The following is an 18,828-nucleotide window of genomic DNA, read 5'->3' as shown; positions in this document are numbered from 1 at the left end:
ACTTAAATCCCTGTGTTTGATGTTCCTAATTTGCTCCTTATGTTCTTTTGATACATTTCCAGCTACTACATTTGATCGATTCAGTTTTATTACTTATTTTCAGGTGTGCCTTTCTGTTCAAGATGTCACTAGCAATTCTACTGCTACCTCCGAAAAAATTGGAGCTACTCTCCAAGAGATATCTTCCAACTTCATATCTGCTTTTCAAAATATCAGAAAAGCTAGCCCGTTAGTATCTTAATTTTTGTAATGTCATACATTGTAGCAACCATCATGTTTCTAAAGCTTTGAATCTGATTGTTGCTTACAACCAGGGAGTCTCCAAAAAATAATCTGAACTTTATACCAATTTATCATTTATGTTGTCTGCAGGAATATCCGGATATCACCATTCGAGAAAGAAGCTCTGTTTACTGCTGCAACGTTGATTAGAAAATTGAAGAGCGAAGAAAGATAGAGCCGAGGCTTCCACTTTGGATATGATAGGTTCAGATGGTGTAGCTATGGGCCCTGGTACCATCCTAAAAAATGTTCATATTTTGGGCTGTATTTCACTTGTCACAGTTACGGAATTACCCCGCCTCCCCTAGTAGACTAGCAGTACTGGAACGCTGACGGCTGGTTGGGGATTGGTTGGGGGTAATTGAAAGCAGGGAATGGGAGTTTAGAGATAGGAGTTTAGAAATCTTTTGTTTGTTTAGAAAGCTGTTGCTTATCTTGGGAGTACCATACATGAAGCTGAGTACCACCAGTTTCTTTGTTTACTTCGAATCAACGGTGAAGAACGAAGAATATGGTCTTGGTCTGTTATAACCTGATTGTGGGTCATCTGATCAACCCAACCTAACCCGCCCAAAATAACCTGATTTAATTAGTCCATCAGATGCGCTTGGGTCATGATTTTTTTACTTACAACAACTATCGCACTGATCGTGTTTTTTTTTTACTCAGAATCTGACCTGATATAGGAAAACCAAAAACCTAAGAAATAGCCTAACTTGACATGACACGTTGAGTGGATGCTAGTAAAAATTATTGACTATCCTTCCTTATTGATACAAGTAGATATTTCAGCTAATAAATAAATAAATTTCTTCAACAATTTATTTAATGAGATTTTTTAATTATTATCATTTTTTATTCTAGATTTCTCGCTAGCTAAAGATAAAGAGTAATGTTAGCCTCTAAAGTGTGCATAAGATACGGTGAAATTGTTGGAGGGTAAAAAGATATAAAGAACAATTTTTATTCAAAAATGACTCTTCCAAAAATAATTTGAGAGTGAGAAGACTCGAGATGGTCAAGACAGTGTGCTCATGTCAGGTTCCGATCGTTTTGTTTGGCCCGATCGAACTTGGGCCTTGTTTATATTGCCTCAAAAGTCCAAGTTTTTTTACTCTCTCTATCATATCAATTTTTGAACGCATGTATAGAGCATTAAATGTAGGTAAAAAAATAACTAATTGCATAGTTTGATTGTAAATCATGAGACGAATCTTTTGAGCCTAGTTAGTCCATAATCAAACGTTAAATACAAACGAAACGTGCTACGGTGTCCGGATTGCAAAAATGTGCAATCTAAACAAGGCCTTGATCTCACTCGACGCTTTAAATGCTGAAACGTTAGCAGCTCTTCGGAGTGTTGAAAGGGCTTTTCAACTTGGCATGAACCGTGTTATCTTAGAGATGGATGCAGCCATTCTTGGTGATGCTCTCCGAACAACAACTTCGGATAGGAGTCTATGTGGTTGCTTATTTAGGAGGTGTTTGGCACGGCTCGTCCTAAAAAGCTTCTCCGAATGAGCCAGAATCGTTTTGGAGGAGCCATACTTTATGACTTTTTCAAAACAGCTCCGGCACCTCTACTTTTTACTGAAAAATGGTTCCTCTAAAAAAACGTTTGGTAGGGCTCCTCTAGAGGAGCCAGAGCTGGAGCTGGAGCTGGAGCTGGAGAGGAGCCCTGCCAAACAGACCCTTAGACAAATTAGAGATTTGATGCTGTATGAATTTAACGCTTGTATTTGTATCTCATTTGGTCTCTGGTGATATGCCTAGAGCCAATCAGCCTGTTTGCTTGTTGGTTTCAGCCAGGGCTTATCAGCCATGGTATAATATTTTTCTCTCACAATAAACCAGCACCGGCCGAGCTTATCAGTCCAAAGACCAACCAACGAACATTAATGAAAAATTTCTTTTCCGAGTTAAAAAAAAAGTCTACTCCATCCGGCCTGGAAATTTATATTGAAATATAAGACATTATATATGTTGTCCATGCTCAAGTTTAACAAATTCTGTTAAAAAAAGAAATCATGAGAAACTCTTTAATTAGGTTTACATGTGCCATTTGAATATTCCTTTTAAGTTATTCTGATTTTTTTTAGAAAGTGCTGTATTAGAGGATGGAGGGTCTAGTTTAAATCCACCTTTAGATTGTAGAAGGTTAGCTATCTTTCTTTTTTACTCAAGTTAGAAAATACGGTATTGTTGTGCTAAGAACGTCCATCCATCCGAATGTTGCCGCTGATGGGCCACGACACCAGCCAAACGACCCAAATCTCCACTTGCGTATCTGCTCGTCCCCAACCTTATCTGCTCGTGAGCACGTCGTCTGTTCCTCTCCATTCACTGCACCACCGTCGTGTCCGCACCGCCGCACCCGTGCTCCAGCGCGACAACGCCACCGTGGCGTGACCACACCGCCGCGCCACCGCGCCCGACCGGCCGCTGTCCTCTCTCTCCACCACACTCCAGCGTCGCCGCATGCCATCCTTCCTCTCCACCTGGCCATCTGCCCGTCGTGGCGTTCTCCACCGTTCCCGCCTCCTTCTCCATTGGAGTGGCCTTCTCAACCGGAGCTGGGCGCCACTCTGCGGCATCGAGCTCCGCGTCGGCGTCGAGCTCCGCGTCAACAAGCCTCCAATTGTTCAAGCATCAAGTAGATGTTGCGTTGAAAACACATATTGCAAACGTATGTTTCAAGTATTTCAGAGGTATGTTAAGTGTTTTATATGGATGTTGCAAAAGTAGATCGGGATGTTGCATATGTTGCAATGGTTATACACGTATGTTGCAAACTTTGTTCCCAATGTTTCATCTATTTTTTAGACGTATGTTGCAAGTGTGTTTATCTAGATGTTGTATATGTGTTCACACATATGTTGCAAGTGTTTTATCTGGATGTTGCATATGTTTGCAATTGTTTTCAGGTGTTTTTGCAATTGTTTCAGACTCATGTTTTAAGTGTTTCATCTGTCTTCAGACGTATGTTGCATTTGGATGTTTCAAAAGTAGATCAGGTATTACACATATTGCAATGTGACCCGCCTGTTGTAGTTGCTAGAGATGCGAGGGATTAGGGCGCAGACGTCGCGTGGGGTTGGGCAGGGGCGCAGACACCGTGTGGGGTCGGGTGGGCGCATACGCTGCGTTGGGTCAATCGAGGTGCAGGCGCAGGAACAAGGTGCAGACGCAGGCGTCCGTCCGGACGCTAGCAATGCCATAGAAAATAGCAACCTGTCATGCACTCGTTCCTTATCTATCAACACTCCAAACAAAAGCCGAGTATGGTTTGGTGATGCATGTTCCAGTCCATATATTCAAAAAAATATGTTTATAGCATAAATATTTGTTCTAGGTGTATGAATAAATGTGCAAAAAATTAAGCTGGGAGGTGGGAGAGCTTTTATAGTATAAATACTTATTCTAGGTGTATAAATAAAAGTGCAAAAAGTTAAGCTGGGAGAGCTGTTCATCTCAAGAGCTTTGCAAAAGAACTCCCTAAATCCGTTTTTGACACAAACAGGAAAAATTCTCTCCAACAAAAAAACACATTTGGAGCCTGTTTGGTTGTGACTTGTGAGCCAGGCATCCATGCTAGAAATTCGCAAGAATATATAATCTTCCTTCGGCGATGCCCAAAATAGCCCATGGGCTTCAAATCCATCTCATGATTCATGGGCTCCCCCCGCCTTGCAACATTTACATGGAGCAAGCAACTAGCAACTCAGGAGGCAAGCAGGGCAGAAACAGAGTCAGAAACTCCGCACACAACGACATCACAGTAAAAGATATCCTGGGGTTGCATAGACTTGGCCACCATTACACTGGTTTCAACTGCGGTACCTCTGAAGTCGCAGACATGAGCTAAAGCATTCCTCTTCCTGTCAACAGAAAAATCAAACATTTCCCTTGTATATTGCTAAGAAAGAAACAGCTGCACTGCCACTGAAGTTTGTGAACTGCAGTTAACCAAATCCAGGGGGCACTTCAGGATCATCCTCCTCATCCCCTGGATTGCTGATAGCAGCTGGCTCACCTCCATTTGGTTTCGCTTCATTACCATTTTCCAAATTCATCGGTGGCTTTGTTGCTCCTATATCATTACGCTGAGTATTGCTGAAACCAAATCCCGGTGGTTCCTCCGGATCATCATCTTCCACCTCGACTGCAACGGTAGTTGCTGTTTTTGTTGGCAAAACTTGTTCCTCTTTGCCTTTCCGCTTCAGCTTCTTGGTAGAAGGCTCAGGGACCTTTTCAGGGTTCAGTATCCTATTGTAGACGGCTTTCACAGTTCCCTGTATATCAGTTTCATTTGACTTGATGACATTCCATACCTCATCTGATATTTGACCCATTATTTTGCCCCTGATATGGAAGAGCAGTGTAGCAACAAGTTGAGTTAGTAACTCAATATCTATTATGAGAATCTAAGAAGTGATACATTTGAAGGCTTTTACAAAGAAGTGGCTCAAATTACCCAATATCTTGAAAAATTGCATCAGATAGGTCTTTTAATTTCATCCTCTCAGATCCATCCTCTTGTAGAACCACTGACTGCTTTACCTCTGAGATGATTTTGTTCCGTAATACCTCCTGCAAGAAAAAATAGTATGTCATCAACTTATACTCCTATGCACCACTAATACCATATCTGACAAACAAAGGTTATGTTACTATGCACTGTTTGCAACCTACATCTACTGAGCAAGATGCTGGCCTTGTAAGCAGAGCATACACCCATCTAGCATGGTGAAATAGATACTCTTAACATAAATTTCAAATCGCCCAAGAGACAAGTGATGCAACAGAATAACTGCAAATAAGTTGTGATCACAGGAAATCAATTAATGTGAATAAATATGGTTGAAAGGACTATGCATAGACAACCCAGATAACAAACACTTCATGTCTCAATCAAAAAAGGAAAAGAAAGACAGACAGACAGCACATGCTTCTTATACAAAGGAAACTTCTTTTGCCGCAGCTTATACATAAATAAAGTCACTATGAAGAAGAGGCCATTTTCATCATACAACTGGAACCATTTGATATTTAGTTGAGCAACTGGCAATCAGCATGTCTTATAAATAAAATAAAATAAAATAAATCTCGACTACGGCAAGAGAGATATCTCACACTCTCCCTGGCTGGCTAGGAAATGTGAATTGTTAATAACAAAGCAAAACGTCATGCTGAAAACATTTGTATACGACAGAAAGTATACAAACTAGTGTCTCACATTTGTCAACAGATGACCGGATAATAATAATTATGCAACATCACCAGAGGTTATACAAATTGCAATAGTTCGGACAAATGACTCAAACAATTGGTGCTCTACAACTGCGTTGCAGTTTCAGATAATAATTATTGTGGTTAACGTTTGAGCTTTTATCTCTAGTCACCCATACTGCAGCAGCGCAACAAGGTCGCACTAGAATGGCAAGACCCCCAGCTCATTGTGAAAAGCTCATAAAATTATTATCCGTAACTCATCACAAGCTCTAATCCATTGTAACCATGTTTGGCATGTAGCTCAGCAGTCATTCTAGTGGTGGATAATTCAACTCTCCACTCCATTTATAGTCCTAATAAATGCTGCGTCGCAAGACTACTGCACGTGTTGGAAGTGGCAGGCTGAGCATTTCCACAATCCTAATACAACAAACAGGAAAATATTGGTCTTATAGCGGCTTGCCACAAAGCATGGTTATCTTCCTTGCGCACCTAATGTCCACATCGCTGAGATATTGAAACACAAAAAGGGAAAAAAACATGCATACGAATGTGAAGACCTTCCTCACAATTGACCCTTCTGTTTTCCCATGTAAACTACATCCAGATGTACACCTTCCTATCATAGAAACTTTGGTGAACCTCTACACATGTCGAATAGAGAGAAACCTTTGGAGAACCTCTACACACATCTCTTGAAAGTTGAAACTTCCTCCTTCCAGAAGCAGCATAGAATAACATAAATGCAAAAGGGTACAGACACTCTAATGTTCGAAGTTCTCTTCCACCATCCTGCAAATTATAATTTTGAAACGTTTTGTAACAAGCATCGAATCAGTCCATTTAGAACCTTAGGATTTCATAACTAAACAAACACCAGAACCCAGAACTCATATTGTAGTTCACCCAAACAAGACTATTTTCAATGACAACAAAGTTCTGCAGTTGTCCACTAGAGAGCTGCCAAGGAAAGGATCGATTCACGCCTCAACCAGGGTTCAATCTAAAGTGTTCCCTATACAGCATTGGAATCTTAAGTCCTATAGCAGACGAAACGGACGAAATTCCGGAGAAACACCACACCCTGGGTCACCTATTGCAATCTCTTAGTACAAACAATCAAGCACGATATCGAATCAAGTAACAGCGATGAGCGATCCACCGGAGAATTCAGTGAAAAGGAGTGGCATGTGCACAGGATTAGGGACCAAGAGCGATAAAATCGCAAAACCTTGGGGTAAAGGATTTGGGGGATTGACGTTTGGGGAAGCTTACGTTGTCCTTGACCTTCCGAACGATGGCGCGGCGGAGAGCATCGAAGTCGCCATCATCCTTGAGCCGCCCCACCACCTCCGCTGCCGTCGGCAGCCGCCGCAAGGTGCAGCCGCCAGGATCGCTCATGAGATGGGATCAGGAAGTTCCGGCTCGAAGCCTCAATCCCTAGTTTTGCTGTAAATGGTGAGCACGGATAATAAGTAATATGCTTGGCCATATATAAATATCTATAATCTAATTATCTACCTGAATTCAAAGATCTACATTTAGAACTTAACATTGATTCATGAGTAGCCCTACTAGTGGGCTTGGATCCGGACCGAACCCACACCAATCCAGGACAGGCATGCACTGTTTAATTAACCCACCCCTAACCATTCATTCAGTCGCAGAAACCAAACCAACTCGAACCCTGACTTCCGTTCACCCCATACCAAACCAAACTAGGCACTGGACCTGTGGGTTCAACCCATTAAAATCCATTGCCCAACTCCCAGTTTCGCTTCCACTGCTGACCAAACCAATCAAAATGCTTGTCTGCTGTAAAACCCACCAGGCCACCACTGCAAGCTGTTGTTTACAGTTAGCAGTCAGCATAAGCAAGGGTGAATAGACACTCGCTGCTATTTATCTACTATGAAAAGTTGAAAAATATAAAAAGGAACATACAGAATAGCTCTTTCTATGGAAAATAGATAATACGAGAAAAATAAAAAAGTAAAAAACATCACATACTCCTGGGAATAAAATAGACGATCTGCTACTTCGTAATCTGCTCAGCTGGCAGCTTGCAAATATACTGATAAATTTCTACCAAAACTACTGACAACAGAATTGGGAAACTAATGCAAACAACAGATACAGATTCTTAGTTGTAGACTTGTTCCTGGACTGCTTTCACTATCCCCTGTGGAAAGGGTGACCTTGTGAAGCTGTTTCTCTAGACTGCAACTAGTGCAACATGAAATCAACTCATCTGTAAGATTGTGAAATAATAAACTTCAAAACTTCATACTGTAAAGAGCAGTCACTGGGCAGTTGAAGCAGCGTCCCATCATGTAAAAAATTACAAAAGATTACAAATTGACTATTTGATGACTTTTCTACAATGAGATTGCTAGAACTCTTCATGACATTGCCTTTAAGAACACTGTTTGTGATCAATCATAACAGAGTATATATTTTTCAGATGGTGTATCACATTATCGGCCACTAAATGTTACAGTAGAAAAATATTGTCACTAAATTTTGATGCAAGAGTGGACAAATATGAGAAGAACAGCTAGCATTTCAGTGAAAATCTTGCACTGTCCAGTATATCAACATTATATCCCAAAAACTTCTAATTAAGTAATTATGTTGACATATCCTAAACCTAACACAGACTATCCACTCTCCCAAATTCACAGCATTGCTAACACTACTAAAGTTTTCAGTTTAAATATCAAATATCATTTGCAACCTAGTTTTGACTATAACTGTGCTGAACACAGGTTATCTACTCGAGAATTATAAACAATTAGAAATAAGCTAACCGCTGGTAGGATTCATGTTGTCAATTACAAAATAAAAAAGCATATCAATCAATCAGGGTTCTATCATAAATAACCAATTTTGAACAAATTTCAGTCGGTTTCATAGGAATAAAAAGAAATTCCACATTCTCAAACCCTAAATTCAGAGGAAGAGAAAAATATGCCTAGCGGTACGCACCGCCCTGGGCACCCGTCGAATTGGAGACTGTGCGGCCGGAGGAGGGGCTTCAGTCTGGCACTCCTCAAGCGTCAGGCTCACGGGTGCTTGCCCTTACGTCAGATGAGAGGGTTTGGTCGTCTGATGGCTGGGAATCGCCAATCCACGTAGCTGCGGCTGCAACCCACCTTCTCCCTGCCTGCTTCACGGTTCTTGGAGGGCTTAGACAGAGGTGGGGAGGGAGAGCGGTAGCAGAGGGGGAGTCATTCCGACGGCAGGCGTGGGCTTGTGGCGGACGCGCATGGCTTGGTCGGGGTTCTCGGGACGCCTCCGGCGGTGGCGGCGGTGGCAGCGACGGCGGGGAGCGAGTCCAAAGCCAATAAGGTGGAAACAAAACTAAACCGTTCAACAGGCCAGCCATTTCGATGTAATTGATCAGATGGCTAGAAAATTTTCACTTGCACTTACTCCGTAATTAGGTGGAAATAAAAAATGATCCCATAAATATCTCATTTAACATGATCGTATCATCTCTAATTGTCTGTTTGGATCTATTAGCACTAAAAATAAGCTAGCAAAAGGCTGCTAATAGGTGGTTGGATTGAGAGGTGAAGTGTATAATAGAGTTGAAGGTGTATAATACTAATTTTAACCGCTAATTTTTAGTGCTAATAAATCCAAACAAGCCCTAACTTGTCCACGTGTTAATTAAGCTGAGCCAAAGAGTAATCATGGCCGGTTTAGTGCTATGATTACTTATGTACAATACTTCTATTTTTTTTATTACGTATAAAAATTTGGCCTTGCTAGGATACCGGCTCATACAGGTTTTTAGCTTCAGATCAAGCTTGGCTTACAGCACCGAGTCTCTCTGCTCACTTGTTCAAAAACTGTATTATGCTTACAACTATAGCGGTGAATTGGGCCTTCTTTATATTAGAAAAAATCAGCTAATGAGTAGACAAAGTTTGTGAGCTGGCACACGCTGATTGTTTGACAATGAATGGGCAACGTCTGAAGGTGACCTCAGCAAGCACTGTAAGACGATCAAGCATATAAAAGCAGGCAGTATTATTAGACTGCAGATGCCGCATTCATATTCAGGCTACAGGCTTACAAAATACAACGAAACATGACTAAACCCGTATGTCTTCTCAGTTCTGTTCACACCTTAAATGTTCAGTGTCAAGGAAACGAGTTGAAGCTTAACGGGTAAAACGCTCTGTAATCGACTTGGGTATGAAGCTGGTTGTGCTCGATTGTTTCTCCAGTCTGTGTCAAGTAATGGACAGTGCTATTAGCATAAGGCAAAGAGTGCAGACAATATATGGTGGGAGCGGTGAAGGCTGCGGGGAGAACCTTTCAATCTCTTCCACAGATTTCACTACTTGTTCTGAACTCGTTTCGATGACCTGTCCCCCCAGTATCATCTCATCCAAAATCGTGTGCAGCTGCATCAGATATTGAAAAGGAGTTAAAGAATAATGGGATGTAAAATAGTACTAGAACACATCACTATTAAAGGAACACAAAGAAACGCAAGAAAAGTGGAATGAATCATCGGGGCATTTTATCTTAAGACTGAGCATTTCTATACGTCTCATTGTGAAAACTTGAGATGCAGGGAACAAGGGAAAACTAGCACCATAATATGCACCAGCAGGTTCAGTGCTAATGGGCCAAAGTTTGGCGTAACCTTCCTTTTGTGTTAAGAATTAGCTACCACTATCTGCATACTAACAAAATTATATTGCCAAGGCATGAAAATATGCTCCAGTAGCCCGGTCATTCATTGCTTTTCAAGATATACCCCACTGGAAGGTGGCCAACTAAGGTGGGCAGCAGCCATAATGGGTAGGCAGCAAGAAGGATGATGGATATTTCCAAGTTTTGAAGTTACTGTGTAATATATACACGATTCTATCTTTACTGATTAGGTTGTTTCCGTCTATTGTCAGCTTAGATTTTGAATAGTGAGGACTCTCCTCTATATCAGGATGTGCGCAATGCAGAGCCAAAGCAGGCAATGGAATAAAAAAGCCTGCCTATGCATCTCAACTCTATCGCTCTGCTTAGCCAAGGCCTCTCCCCTATGGGTGCCCAGTGCCCTTCATCATTTAAGGCCATTTCCACCTGGCCTAATACTATGTATATGTACTAAGAAAATCATCCATTTTAAGCCTACCTGTATTACCTTAAAGTCAGAGCATGGTTGTGTACTTGTGTATTACAACCACAACAATAATTAATTAGATGGGTAGATAATGAGCTATTCTGCATATCAGGGATTCTTGGAGTCAAGCGGTTGTTATACTGAGACTTTCGGATTTGCACTGCATATGACCGGTGCACCAAAACAAATGGTGATGCAGCATTGAAAAGCTTCTGCATTCCACCTTTTTGGCTACTACCCAACAACATGGAACATGCAAATGAAGAATGATAACTGGAAATTTCAGCAGAAATGAACTCATGCATCCTTGATAGGCACACTATCTAGTGTAAAAAGATTTTTAAAAAGTAGGATTATATGGTACCTTGTTGAAGTTAAATACAATGTCAAGCTCACATACATTCCTGAAGCATCTGTCCAATATTTCAACAAAAACTGTGCACGAGACAAGTTCGTATAGAGCAATCAGTCTCCTAGAATAAGAGCTGATAAGAGTCTTTTTAGACAAAAGGAAGACAAAATAAGTCTTCAGTGAAGTACAATGTGTAGATAGATAGAATTGATGAACAGAGGAGAATGTTGAGAACATGCTACTGTAGTAACATCAAAATTCACAGGTATTTCGTAAAAGAAAAATAATGCATCAATACAGAATAAAAGGTTGAATGCAGGGGTGACTGAATGCTGAAAGAAGCACAATAAATAGCTAATGATTATGCAGGACAGGCCAAACAGATGAATGGCATGATAACACACTGAATATAATTTGTTTCTTAGAAAAATGAGAACACTTTCCTCCTTCATCAATAAGCCATTAAATTACCTTGTATGAGATCGAGCATGGCAAGCTCATTCTCAGAGCTATCAAAGACAAAAACAAAATATAGCGTGGCCAAATGCTTGTAGACCATTTTTGTTCCCTGCAAAGCACAAAGAAGAAAACCAAACCATTGTAACCTTCATCAACTCTCTGTCGATAATATGAGCAAATTAACCAAGATAGAGCAACTTAACCACTGGGCAGTTTTTTAGCACAGCTTAGATTACATACAGATGCCTAAGATACCAATCTGCATATCTGAAGACAAGGAGACAAATAACACCTGACCAATTTTCATTATTTTTTCATTCATAGCTGGCATTAGCATTGTCCCTTTAGCACAAGTTTTACTACTATATCAGTCATTACCGGGCCAAAGATGGTGTCCACCTTGACAAAATTGCTCACGCTGTCGGGACTTGCAGAGAGTACTGCAACAAGAAACTCCACAGCTCAAGGACAGCATCCATACAAATTGACGAAGAAATGAGGAACCGAACCGTGCATACATTGGAAGACACTGCGGACGAGGTCCTGATGCTTCTCGGGTGCCTGCAGCCATGAAACGGGGAAGTAAATGAATTAAGGGCAAGAATATTTGCTTCACAAACGTAGTTCCTCGAGCAAGGAAGGATCCATGGATGAACAAGAGGTTGATCTGGGTGGGGAAATTGACCGAGCACTTGCTGGGTAATGAAGAAAGTGAGGGGACTAGGTGGCACCTGAATTGAAGAGAGGAGAGACCGAGAGGGTTTGGAACCTGGAAATTGTAGAACTTGAGGAGGCGGGGCTTGGCCTGGGTGCTGATCACCATCACCGCCTGGATCATGGCGGGCTACGAGTAGGAGCCGGCAGTGGCGGTGGGTGAAGCAAATTGTAGGTGTGCATATGGAGCCAGGCAGCCAGCTCCGATCGCCTTAATGTAACAAGATGAGGGCTGCCTCGGCTCGGCTTCTCACGATCGCTAGGTACAGCTGACGTTCGTGAGCTACAAAAAAAAAAAAAAAAAACAGTACACACGTGTTATGATATCAACTAGAAGATGCACGTAGCTACGAGAGTCTCGAAAATTTCAAAACAAAATAGTACGAAAAAATAATGGGTCAAAATCAATAGACATAGAAATTTTAACTCGGCTTATAACTCAATTTATTTAGGATGTAGGAGTAAAATCGTAGGAAAAGAAGCTTTCCACGTAGACATGTACTATAGTTTCCAAAAGCTCTAAACTACAATAGTTCCTAAAGCTCTAAACTCCTAGAGAAATGTTCTTTTCTATGGTTTTTCATAAAACCCCGTAGGACACTTCTTATTTCTCATTGAATTTTTTCTTAGAAATCTTTACCTATCATTTTTTTTTAGTTTTCCTAGGATTTTAGATTTTAAACTCTACTGGGGAAACCGTCAAATTCCAATAGTGAAATACCGTTGGGCCGAATTCGCTATCAGTTAGTCTGACTGGCCCACTGCTGTCTAGGTAGCCGGCTATGGTCTCAGTGGGCCAATGTGCTAGTCAACCTCACTTTAATCAAGGCAACTGTCATTCTCATGTTCCACTCAAAAAAAAAAAAAAACTGTCATTCTCATGTTCCAATGTGAGATAGCTGTGATCTAGAAATTTTCTGAGCTGAATGTATCCATCAACCATAAAAATAATTCTCATTTGGGAGCTATTACATTCCTACTCATACAACATATGTTGATAGAGAATTTACTTGGACTTATAGATAGAAATATTTAAAAAAAACAGTTAAATTAAAGAAATTTAAGTTAAACGGAGTACCAACCAAAAACTCGAATAAAATAGGACATGGCCACAGCCATGACAGTTGCGCGTGCTTGGCTCTAGATAATTATTAGATGGTGATTAGCAACAAATAATAATTATCCGATGGTGGTTGATTAGGTCAATGCCCGTGAGTTGCAACGGGAACAAAAACATTCCACGAAGTATGAATTTGTGTATTGTATTGCTACCTAAAAATTGATATTTCGAGTGTGACGATGTTCGAAACATCAATATTACATGCCTCATGTCCTTTTTTTTGTATTCCCTGGCTTCATCAACTTATGCTTGTGATTTTGATGCATCTATTTCACTTTTTCTAAAACAAATACACAATATGAATTTACATAAAACATTGTTAATCTCAAAGCAGTCATGTCAACATGTACATCGATGGTAATCTTTTCTTGTACCGTTTGTCAACAGCGGTAGAATGCAGGACGTTAAGCCGCAACCGGTCGCGCTCTCAGGGGAGCGCGTGACCTTCGTCTACCTCCCACGCGCGCCCTTCCTCCCTAACTGAAAGCTCTAGTTTGTTTTTGGTGAATTGATAAAACCCTAAGTGCTAATCTAGTTTATCAAAGTGATTATGAGATAGGTAGCACTACTCCAAGTGGTGAAGCAAATGAAGATCATGACTTAATGATGGTGATGCCATGGTGATGATCAAGTGCTTGAACTTGGAAAAGAAGAAAGAGAAAAACAAAAAGCTCAAGACAAAGGTGAAATTGATAGGAGCTTTTCGGTTTAGTGATCGAGACACTTAGAGAGTGTGATCACATTTAGGATCGATAGCCGTACTATTAAGAGGGGTGAAACTCGTATCGAAATGCCGTTATCAAAGTGCCACTAGATGCTCTAACTCATTGCATATGCATTTAGGATCTAGTGGATTGCTAACACTCTTGAAAACATTTGTGAAAATATGCTAAGACATGTGCACAAGGTGATACACTTGGTGGTTGGCACATTTGAGCAAGGGTAAAGAAGATAGAGTTGAAAAGGAGTTAGTCGCGCTGGTCATAGAGTGACCGGACGCGTCTGGTGTGCCTATCGGACGTGCCCGGTATTTTATCTAGACTTTGGGCAGTCAGACTGGAGTGACTGGACGCGTCCGGTGTGGATGCCGGACACGTCCGATATTTGGACCCGAGGTGAAGCGACTAAGTGAAAGTGACCAAACTCTGGCTCAGTGGAGTGACCGAACGCTGACGAGTTACTGTTCAGCGTCAGGTCAATGTGATATAGTCTGAAGCAGGATTGCTGACAGCGACCGGACACAGCGACCGGACGTGTCCGGTAGCCACACCGGACATGTCCGGTGTGAACCAGGAGTCTCGGGTTTTAGCGCTATAATTGATCGGATGCTGGGAGCATCCGGTCGGCCCAGAGCGGCTCTGGGAGCTCTCTGTAATTGATCGGACGTTGCATCTTCTATGTCTGGTCTGGTGTGACCAGACGTGTTCGGTCGGCCCAAAGCGGCTCTAGAAGCTCTCTAGACTCGACCGAACACTGGGTCTCCCGCGTCCGGTCATTTTCTAACAGCGCGTCCGATGACGTAGTATTACTATGTGTGGCTAAATAATTTGAAAAGGGACACGTGGTGGTCTGGCTACGACTGAACGCTGTGACCAGACGTAGTGACTGGACGCGTCCGGTCACCCACCGGACGCGACCGGTGCACACGACCTGCGCGTCCAGTTGTCCCACGGTCAGCCCAATAATTGAGCCAACGGTTCTATTATTTGGGGTGTCTATAAATATCGTTTGGCCGCCTCAAGCTCACTCTCTTGGCATTGGCATTGACATAGCAACCTTGTGAGCTTAGCCAAAGTCCTTCCACTCATCTTCATCATTGATTCAATATCTTTATGAGATTGGGAGAGAATCCAAGTGTATTGCTTGAGTGATTACATCTAGAGGCACTTAGTGTTTGTGTTTCGCTGCCGGATTCGCTTGTTACTCTTGGTGGTTGCCGCCATCTAGATGGCTTAGAGCAGCGTAGGAGGAGTGGCACGAGTTGGTGATTGTTCGTGGCCATCTCCTGGTGATTGTGAGGGGTCTTGTGCCTTCCCCGGCGAAGCACCGAAAGGTAACTCTAGTGGATTGCTTGTAACACCCTTGGTGTTACACTGTACTACTTTTTGCTAAAACACTGCATAAGCATCGTACTTGTGTGTAAATGAGTGAAGTATAGAGTGTAAAGCAACGTACATAACTTGAAACGCTCGTCGGAAACACAAAACAAAATGTTACATTTCATGTCGCGTTGTATCGCTTAGGGTTCTAACTAAATTTTTATTGAACGAAAATGCTATAGAATGTATATGCAAAACTTTAATAAAGTTCGTAGTACAAACTTTGTAGGTGACGATGAAATACTCGCGGTCGAGAACGGGAGTCACTAGCTAGCTTAATTGGTAGCCTGGAAATCGAAGTTGACGCAAAACCGATCGAAAACTTAGTCACTTTTCTTAAGTCTGAAAATGGGTCGACGAAGCTGAGTTCGACAATTTTTATAGGATGATCGGGTTAAGTGGTGGCAAGATATTTTGGCTTAGTTTGGTAGCCCTATGTACCCTCTTGAGTATAGAAAACTGGTTTGGCATTTGAATCATCGGGTTTGATTTTTGGAACACTTTAAAAGTTGTGCGCATGATGATTCCAGTCTGTTTCAGCGTCTGGACACGGTCACCACTGCCCTATGTCATGTCGGCGCGTCGACAGTGCACGCGCGTGCCTGGCCACGTCCGGTTGGCCGTGGTGGCCGACTGCTCGAGTAGTGCGGCTGCGCCTCCCACTGCTACGGCGTGCACCGTGTCAACATCGCTGTTGTGCCCATGGGCCACTCGCGTCGCGTCGTTGTTGGCCCTACTCCACCGGTCACTGTCGCGTCCGCTTGGCCGCTCTACCGCCTCACGCTCGCCTGACGGTACCATGCGCGCGTGGCCACGCTTGGCTCTGCCCGCACATCGCCTCGCCGCGCGTGGGATTGCTGCCTGCTCTTGCCATCACTGCGACCCCTCTCCCTTCTCGACCCTGTCCTCCTCATCATGCTCGCCCCCGTTGTGGACCACCGCCTCACCGTGGGCACTAGGGTTTGTCGGAGCTCCGGCCAAACCCTAGCACTCGCGGTGGCCTCCTTCTTCCCCTCCCCCTGGCCACGGCGAGCTCCAGCAGCAGCAACCTACCTCTAGCCATGGAGCTCCCGCCCCTCCTTGGCCCGACCGCCACCGCTACCATCAGGGCCCCTAAGCCGTCCGACCTCCTTCCCCACCGCCTGGCCGGCCTACCTCCACCCGGCCGGGGCCTTTTGTACCCACTGAAGTTGGGAAGGAGAGGGGGAGGAGCTCGCTGGTAGGGGGCGGGGAAGGAGGAGGAGGAGGCCTACCTCGCCAACGCCGAAGAAGACGGCTCACCGAAACCCTAGCCGTGCCGTCGTCTTCTTCAACTCCGGTGGGTCGCGGGCGCGGGCACGGTCTTCTTCCTGTCTCTGGTGGAGAGCAGAAGCAGGAGGGAGAGGGAGAGTGAGGGAGGGAGAGGGGTCGCACCATCACGCTGGAGGAGAGGAGGCGGAGGAACACTGAGAGAAATATATTATTTATTTCCGTTTAGCAGTTTTAGGACAACGTTACACACTAAGATAAAAGACTGAATAGAAGGAGCTAAACATCTAGTACACTCTGTTATTTAGCTATAGTAATACGCGGCGCGCCGCTCCCATGTCACATCACCATCCGCTGCCTGCTGGTCCTAGGCCTCCTGGCTCCCGTGTCACCTCAGATCAGGCGCTCCTAGTGCGGTGGTGCTGAGCCGCCAGCGGCTCCCATCGCACAGGAGCTATCGCGCGTGTTGTCGGACGGAACCGCTACCGTAACGACGACTCCCCGTTGCCGCAGCCACCTGTAGAAGAGGTACGCCACGACCACGAGGAGGGCGGTGCCTCCCACACCTACACCTCCTCGCACGCCGCCGGCATCCGCTAGGCACCTACACCTTCTCGCACCCTGCCGGCGGCTGCTCCCTCGGAGTCAACTAGTCGTGTGGTAACTTTTATGTGGCGGAATCAGGGGCCATATGCACCCCTCCCCCCAACCCAACACACACAGTGTAAATTGTTTTAGTACCCCTATAAATATAAAAATTTTACAGTATAAAAACATCAATTCATCCATATTTTATCATAATAATACTGTAATTATTATCAAAATAAAACATTTATATATGCATAGATTATCCAAATCTATACCCACGCCCTGCTCCACCTGCAACGCGCACCGCCGCTACCCTCACCCACCACCAGCCCTTCCCCGGCATGGTGTCCTTTTCCGTCATCCATTCCACGCGCCTCCTACTCTACTACTACTAATCACCACCTCGCCCGGCCTTAACCAGCGTCGCCCTCGCGCCCACCTTAACCAAACGCAGGCCGGCTAAAATTTTAAAAAGCAAGGGCGCGTTTAGTTCGGCAAAGTTTGCACCTGCAAATTTGGCATAGTGCACGATTTTTCACTGTAGCATTTCGTTTGTATTTGTGAATTATTGTTCAAACATTGACTAATTAGGCTCAAAAGATTCGTCTCGCAAAGTTAAAGCAAACTGTGCAATTAGTTTTTGATTTCATCTACATTTAGTACTCCATGCATTTACCATAAGTTTAATGTGATAGAATTTTTTTTGCATAGTGCACTTTGGGAGAACTAAACAAGGGCCTACTGACCTGCCGAGCGCAGCGCAGCTACCTGAGTACCCGACCCGACGCTGTTGCTTCAGCTTTCAGCTAGCGAGCAGCAGAGAATATGGAGTCGCCGTCGCCGTTGCCGTCGCCGTCGTCGCTGAGCGCGCTGCGGCACAGGCTGAGGGCCACCGTGTGCTGCTGCTTCGGCCAGGGCGGCCTGGGCGAGCGGATGCGGTGGCGCTGCCGCTCGGGCGTCGGGGAGTTCCGGTACGACCTGCTCAGCTACGCGCTCAACTTCGACGAGGGCGACCTCGAGGAAGAGGAGGAGGAGGAACAGGGAGTCCACGCCCGCCGCGGCGACGGCCTGCTCTACCACAGCTTCTCGTCGCGGCTGTCGACGCCGGCGGCGGTCGTCGAGGTCGCGTAGCCGTGTCCGTGTAGCGGTAGCGCCCTGGGATCGATCGAGCTCGCTCGCTCACTCGCTAGCTGCCAAGATGGGACCGGAAGATCCGATGAGGAGGCCATGGATACGTGTGTTTGTTAGCTGCGATTAGTTTGCGTGCAGTCCGGATGCTTTGCGTTCGTCGATCAGTTTTGGCTGTAGTACATGTCTTGCAGAATTCAGACTAGTAGCATATGCGTCAGATCAGATCGATGAAGAATCAGTATATCGTTGTGTTAGTGGTCTGATCCATGTAAAAAAATTTAGCATGCGTGCTTGATTACTGATTGTTATACTATCGGGTTTGGAAGGTTTACTTATTTCGCTGCAAAAAAGTTTGACCGCCCTTTCGCTGCAAAAAAGTTTGACCGCCCTTATTTCAGTGAATTTATTTACTCTCTGAGCTCCGAATTGTAGATCGTTTTAATTTTGTTCTAAGTGCAGATTC

The 18,828-nt window shown here is 43.9% G+C and overlaps 3 protein-coding genes across 7 annotated transcripts; 1 reads left to right on the top strand and 2 right to left on the bottom strand.

Annotated features, from left to right (window-relative positions):
• Positions 1-3,871: 3,871 nt before the first annotated feature.
• On the bottom strand, positions 3,872-8,870 carry LOC136471294 (uncharacterized). Of its 3 annotated transcripts, none has more exons than XM_066469026.1 (5): positions 8,503-8,870; positions 7,036-7,359; positions 6,790-6,963; positions 4,757-4,872; positions 3,872-4,644 (listed from the first exon to the last, which is right to left on the bottom strand). In XM_066469026.1, the coding sequence occupies exons 3-5, from the start codon at positions 6,913-6,915 to the stop codon at positions 4,245-4,247; spliced, it is 642 nt and encodes a 213-aa protein (XP_066325123.1). In that variant the 5' UTR covers positions 6,916-6,963; positions 7,036-7,359; positions 8,503-8,870; the 3' UTR covers positions 3,872-4,244. The 3 variants fall into 3 exon arrangements, with proteins under 3 accessions (XP_066325123.1, XP_066325124.1, XP_066325122.1); XM_066469027.1 differs by having other exon boundaries at positions 7,068-7,359; XM_066469025.1 differs by lacking the exon at positions 7,036-7,359.
• Positions 8,871-9,400: 530 nt separating this feature from the next.
• LOC136471292 (AP-3 complex subunit sigma-like) lies at positions 9,401-18,107 on the bottom strand. Of its 3 annotated transcripts, XM_066469021.1 has the most exons (9): positions 17,981-18,107; positions 12,235-12,462; positions 11,984-12,026; positions 11,844-11,905; positions 11,478-11,574; positions 11,019-11,089; positions 9,841-9,932; positions 9,652-9,753; positions 9,401-9,517 (listed from the first exon to the last, which is right to left on the bottom strand). In XM_066469021.1, the coding sequence occupies exons 2-8, from the start codon at positions 12,301-12,303 to the stop codon at positions 9,687-9,689; spliced, it is 501 nt and encodes a 166-aa protein (XP_066325118.1). In that variant the 5' UTR covers positions 12,304-12,462; positions 17,981-18,107; the 3' UTR covers positions 9,401-9,517; positions 9,652-9,686. The 3 variants fall into 3 exon arrangements, with proteins under 3 accessions (XP_066325118.1, XP_066325117.1, XP_066325119.1); XM_066469020.1 differs by lacking the exon at positions 9,401-9,517 and having other exon boundaries at positions 9,532-9,753; XM_066469022.1 differs by lacking the exon at positions 9,401-9,517 and having other exon boundaries at positions 9,532-9,753; positions 11,865-11,905.
• LOC136471293 (uncharacterized) lies at positions 18,060-18,696 on the top strand. Its single transcript, XM_066469024.1, has one exon. It carries the CDS (start codon positions 18,060-18,062, stop codon positions 18,363-18,365), a length of 306 nt encoding a protein of 101 aa, XP_066325121.1. The 3' UTR covers positions 18,366-18,696.
• Positions 18,697-18,828: the final 132 nt, after the last annotated feature.

The sequence above is a fragment of the Miscanthus floridulus genome, chromosome 8 (genome assembly GCF_019320115.1).
Source record: "Miscanthus floridulus cultivar M001 chromosome 8, ASM1932011v1, whole genome shotgun sequence".
Classification (NCBI taxonomy): domain Eukaryota; kingdom Viridiplantae; phylum Streptophyta; class Magnoliopsida; order Poales; family Poaceae; genus Miscanthus; species Miscanthus floridulus.
The sequence above is the reverse complement of the archived record's forward strand: the minus strand, read 5'-3'. Positions and strand labels throughout refer to the sequence as shown.

Coding starts and splice junctions, on each gene's coding strand:
- LOC136471294 (XM_066469026.1), bottom strand. CDS start 6,915: ATGAGCGATCCTGGCGGCTGCACCTTGCGGCGGCTGCCGACGGCAGCG. Junction 4,873..6,789: donor TTCGGAAGGTCAAGGACAAC/GTAAGCTTCCCC, acceptor TTTTTCTTGCAG/GAGGTATTACGGAACAAAAT. Junction 4,645..4,756: donor GCAATTTTTCAAGATATTGG/GTAATTTGAGCC, acceptor CTTCCATATCAG/GGGCAAAATAATGGGTCAAA.
- LOC136471292 (XM_066469021.1), bottom strand. CDS start 12,303: ATGATCCAGGCGGTGATGGTGATCAGCACCCAGGCCAAGCCCCGCCTC. Junction 11,090..11,477: donor CATGCTCGATCTCATACAAG/GTAATTTAATGG, acceptor TCTCGTGCACAG/TTTTTGTTGAAATATTGGAC. Junction 9,933..11,018: donor TTGTATTTAACTTCAACAAG/GTACCATATAAT, acceptor TATCTGATGCAG/CTGCACACGATTTTGGATGA.
- LOC136471293 (XM_066469024.1), top strand. CDS start 18,060: ATGGAGTCGCCGTCGCCGTTGCCGTCGCCGTCGTCGCTGAGCGCGCTG.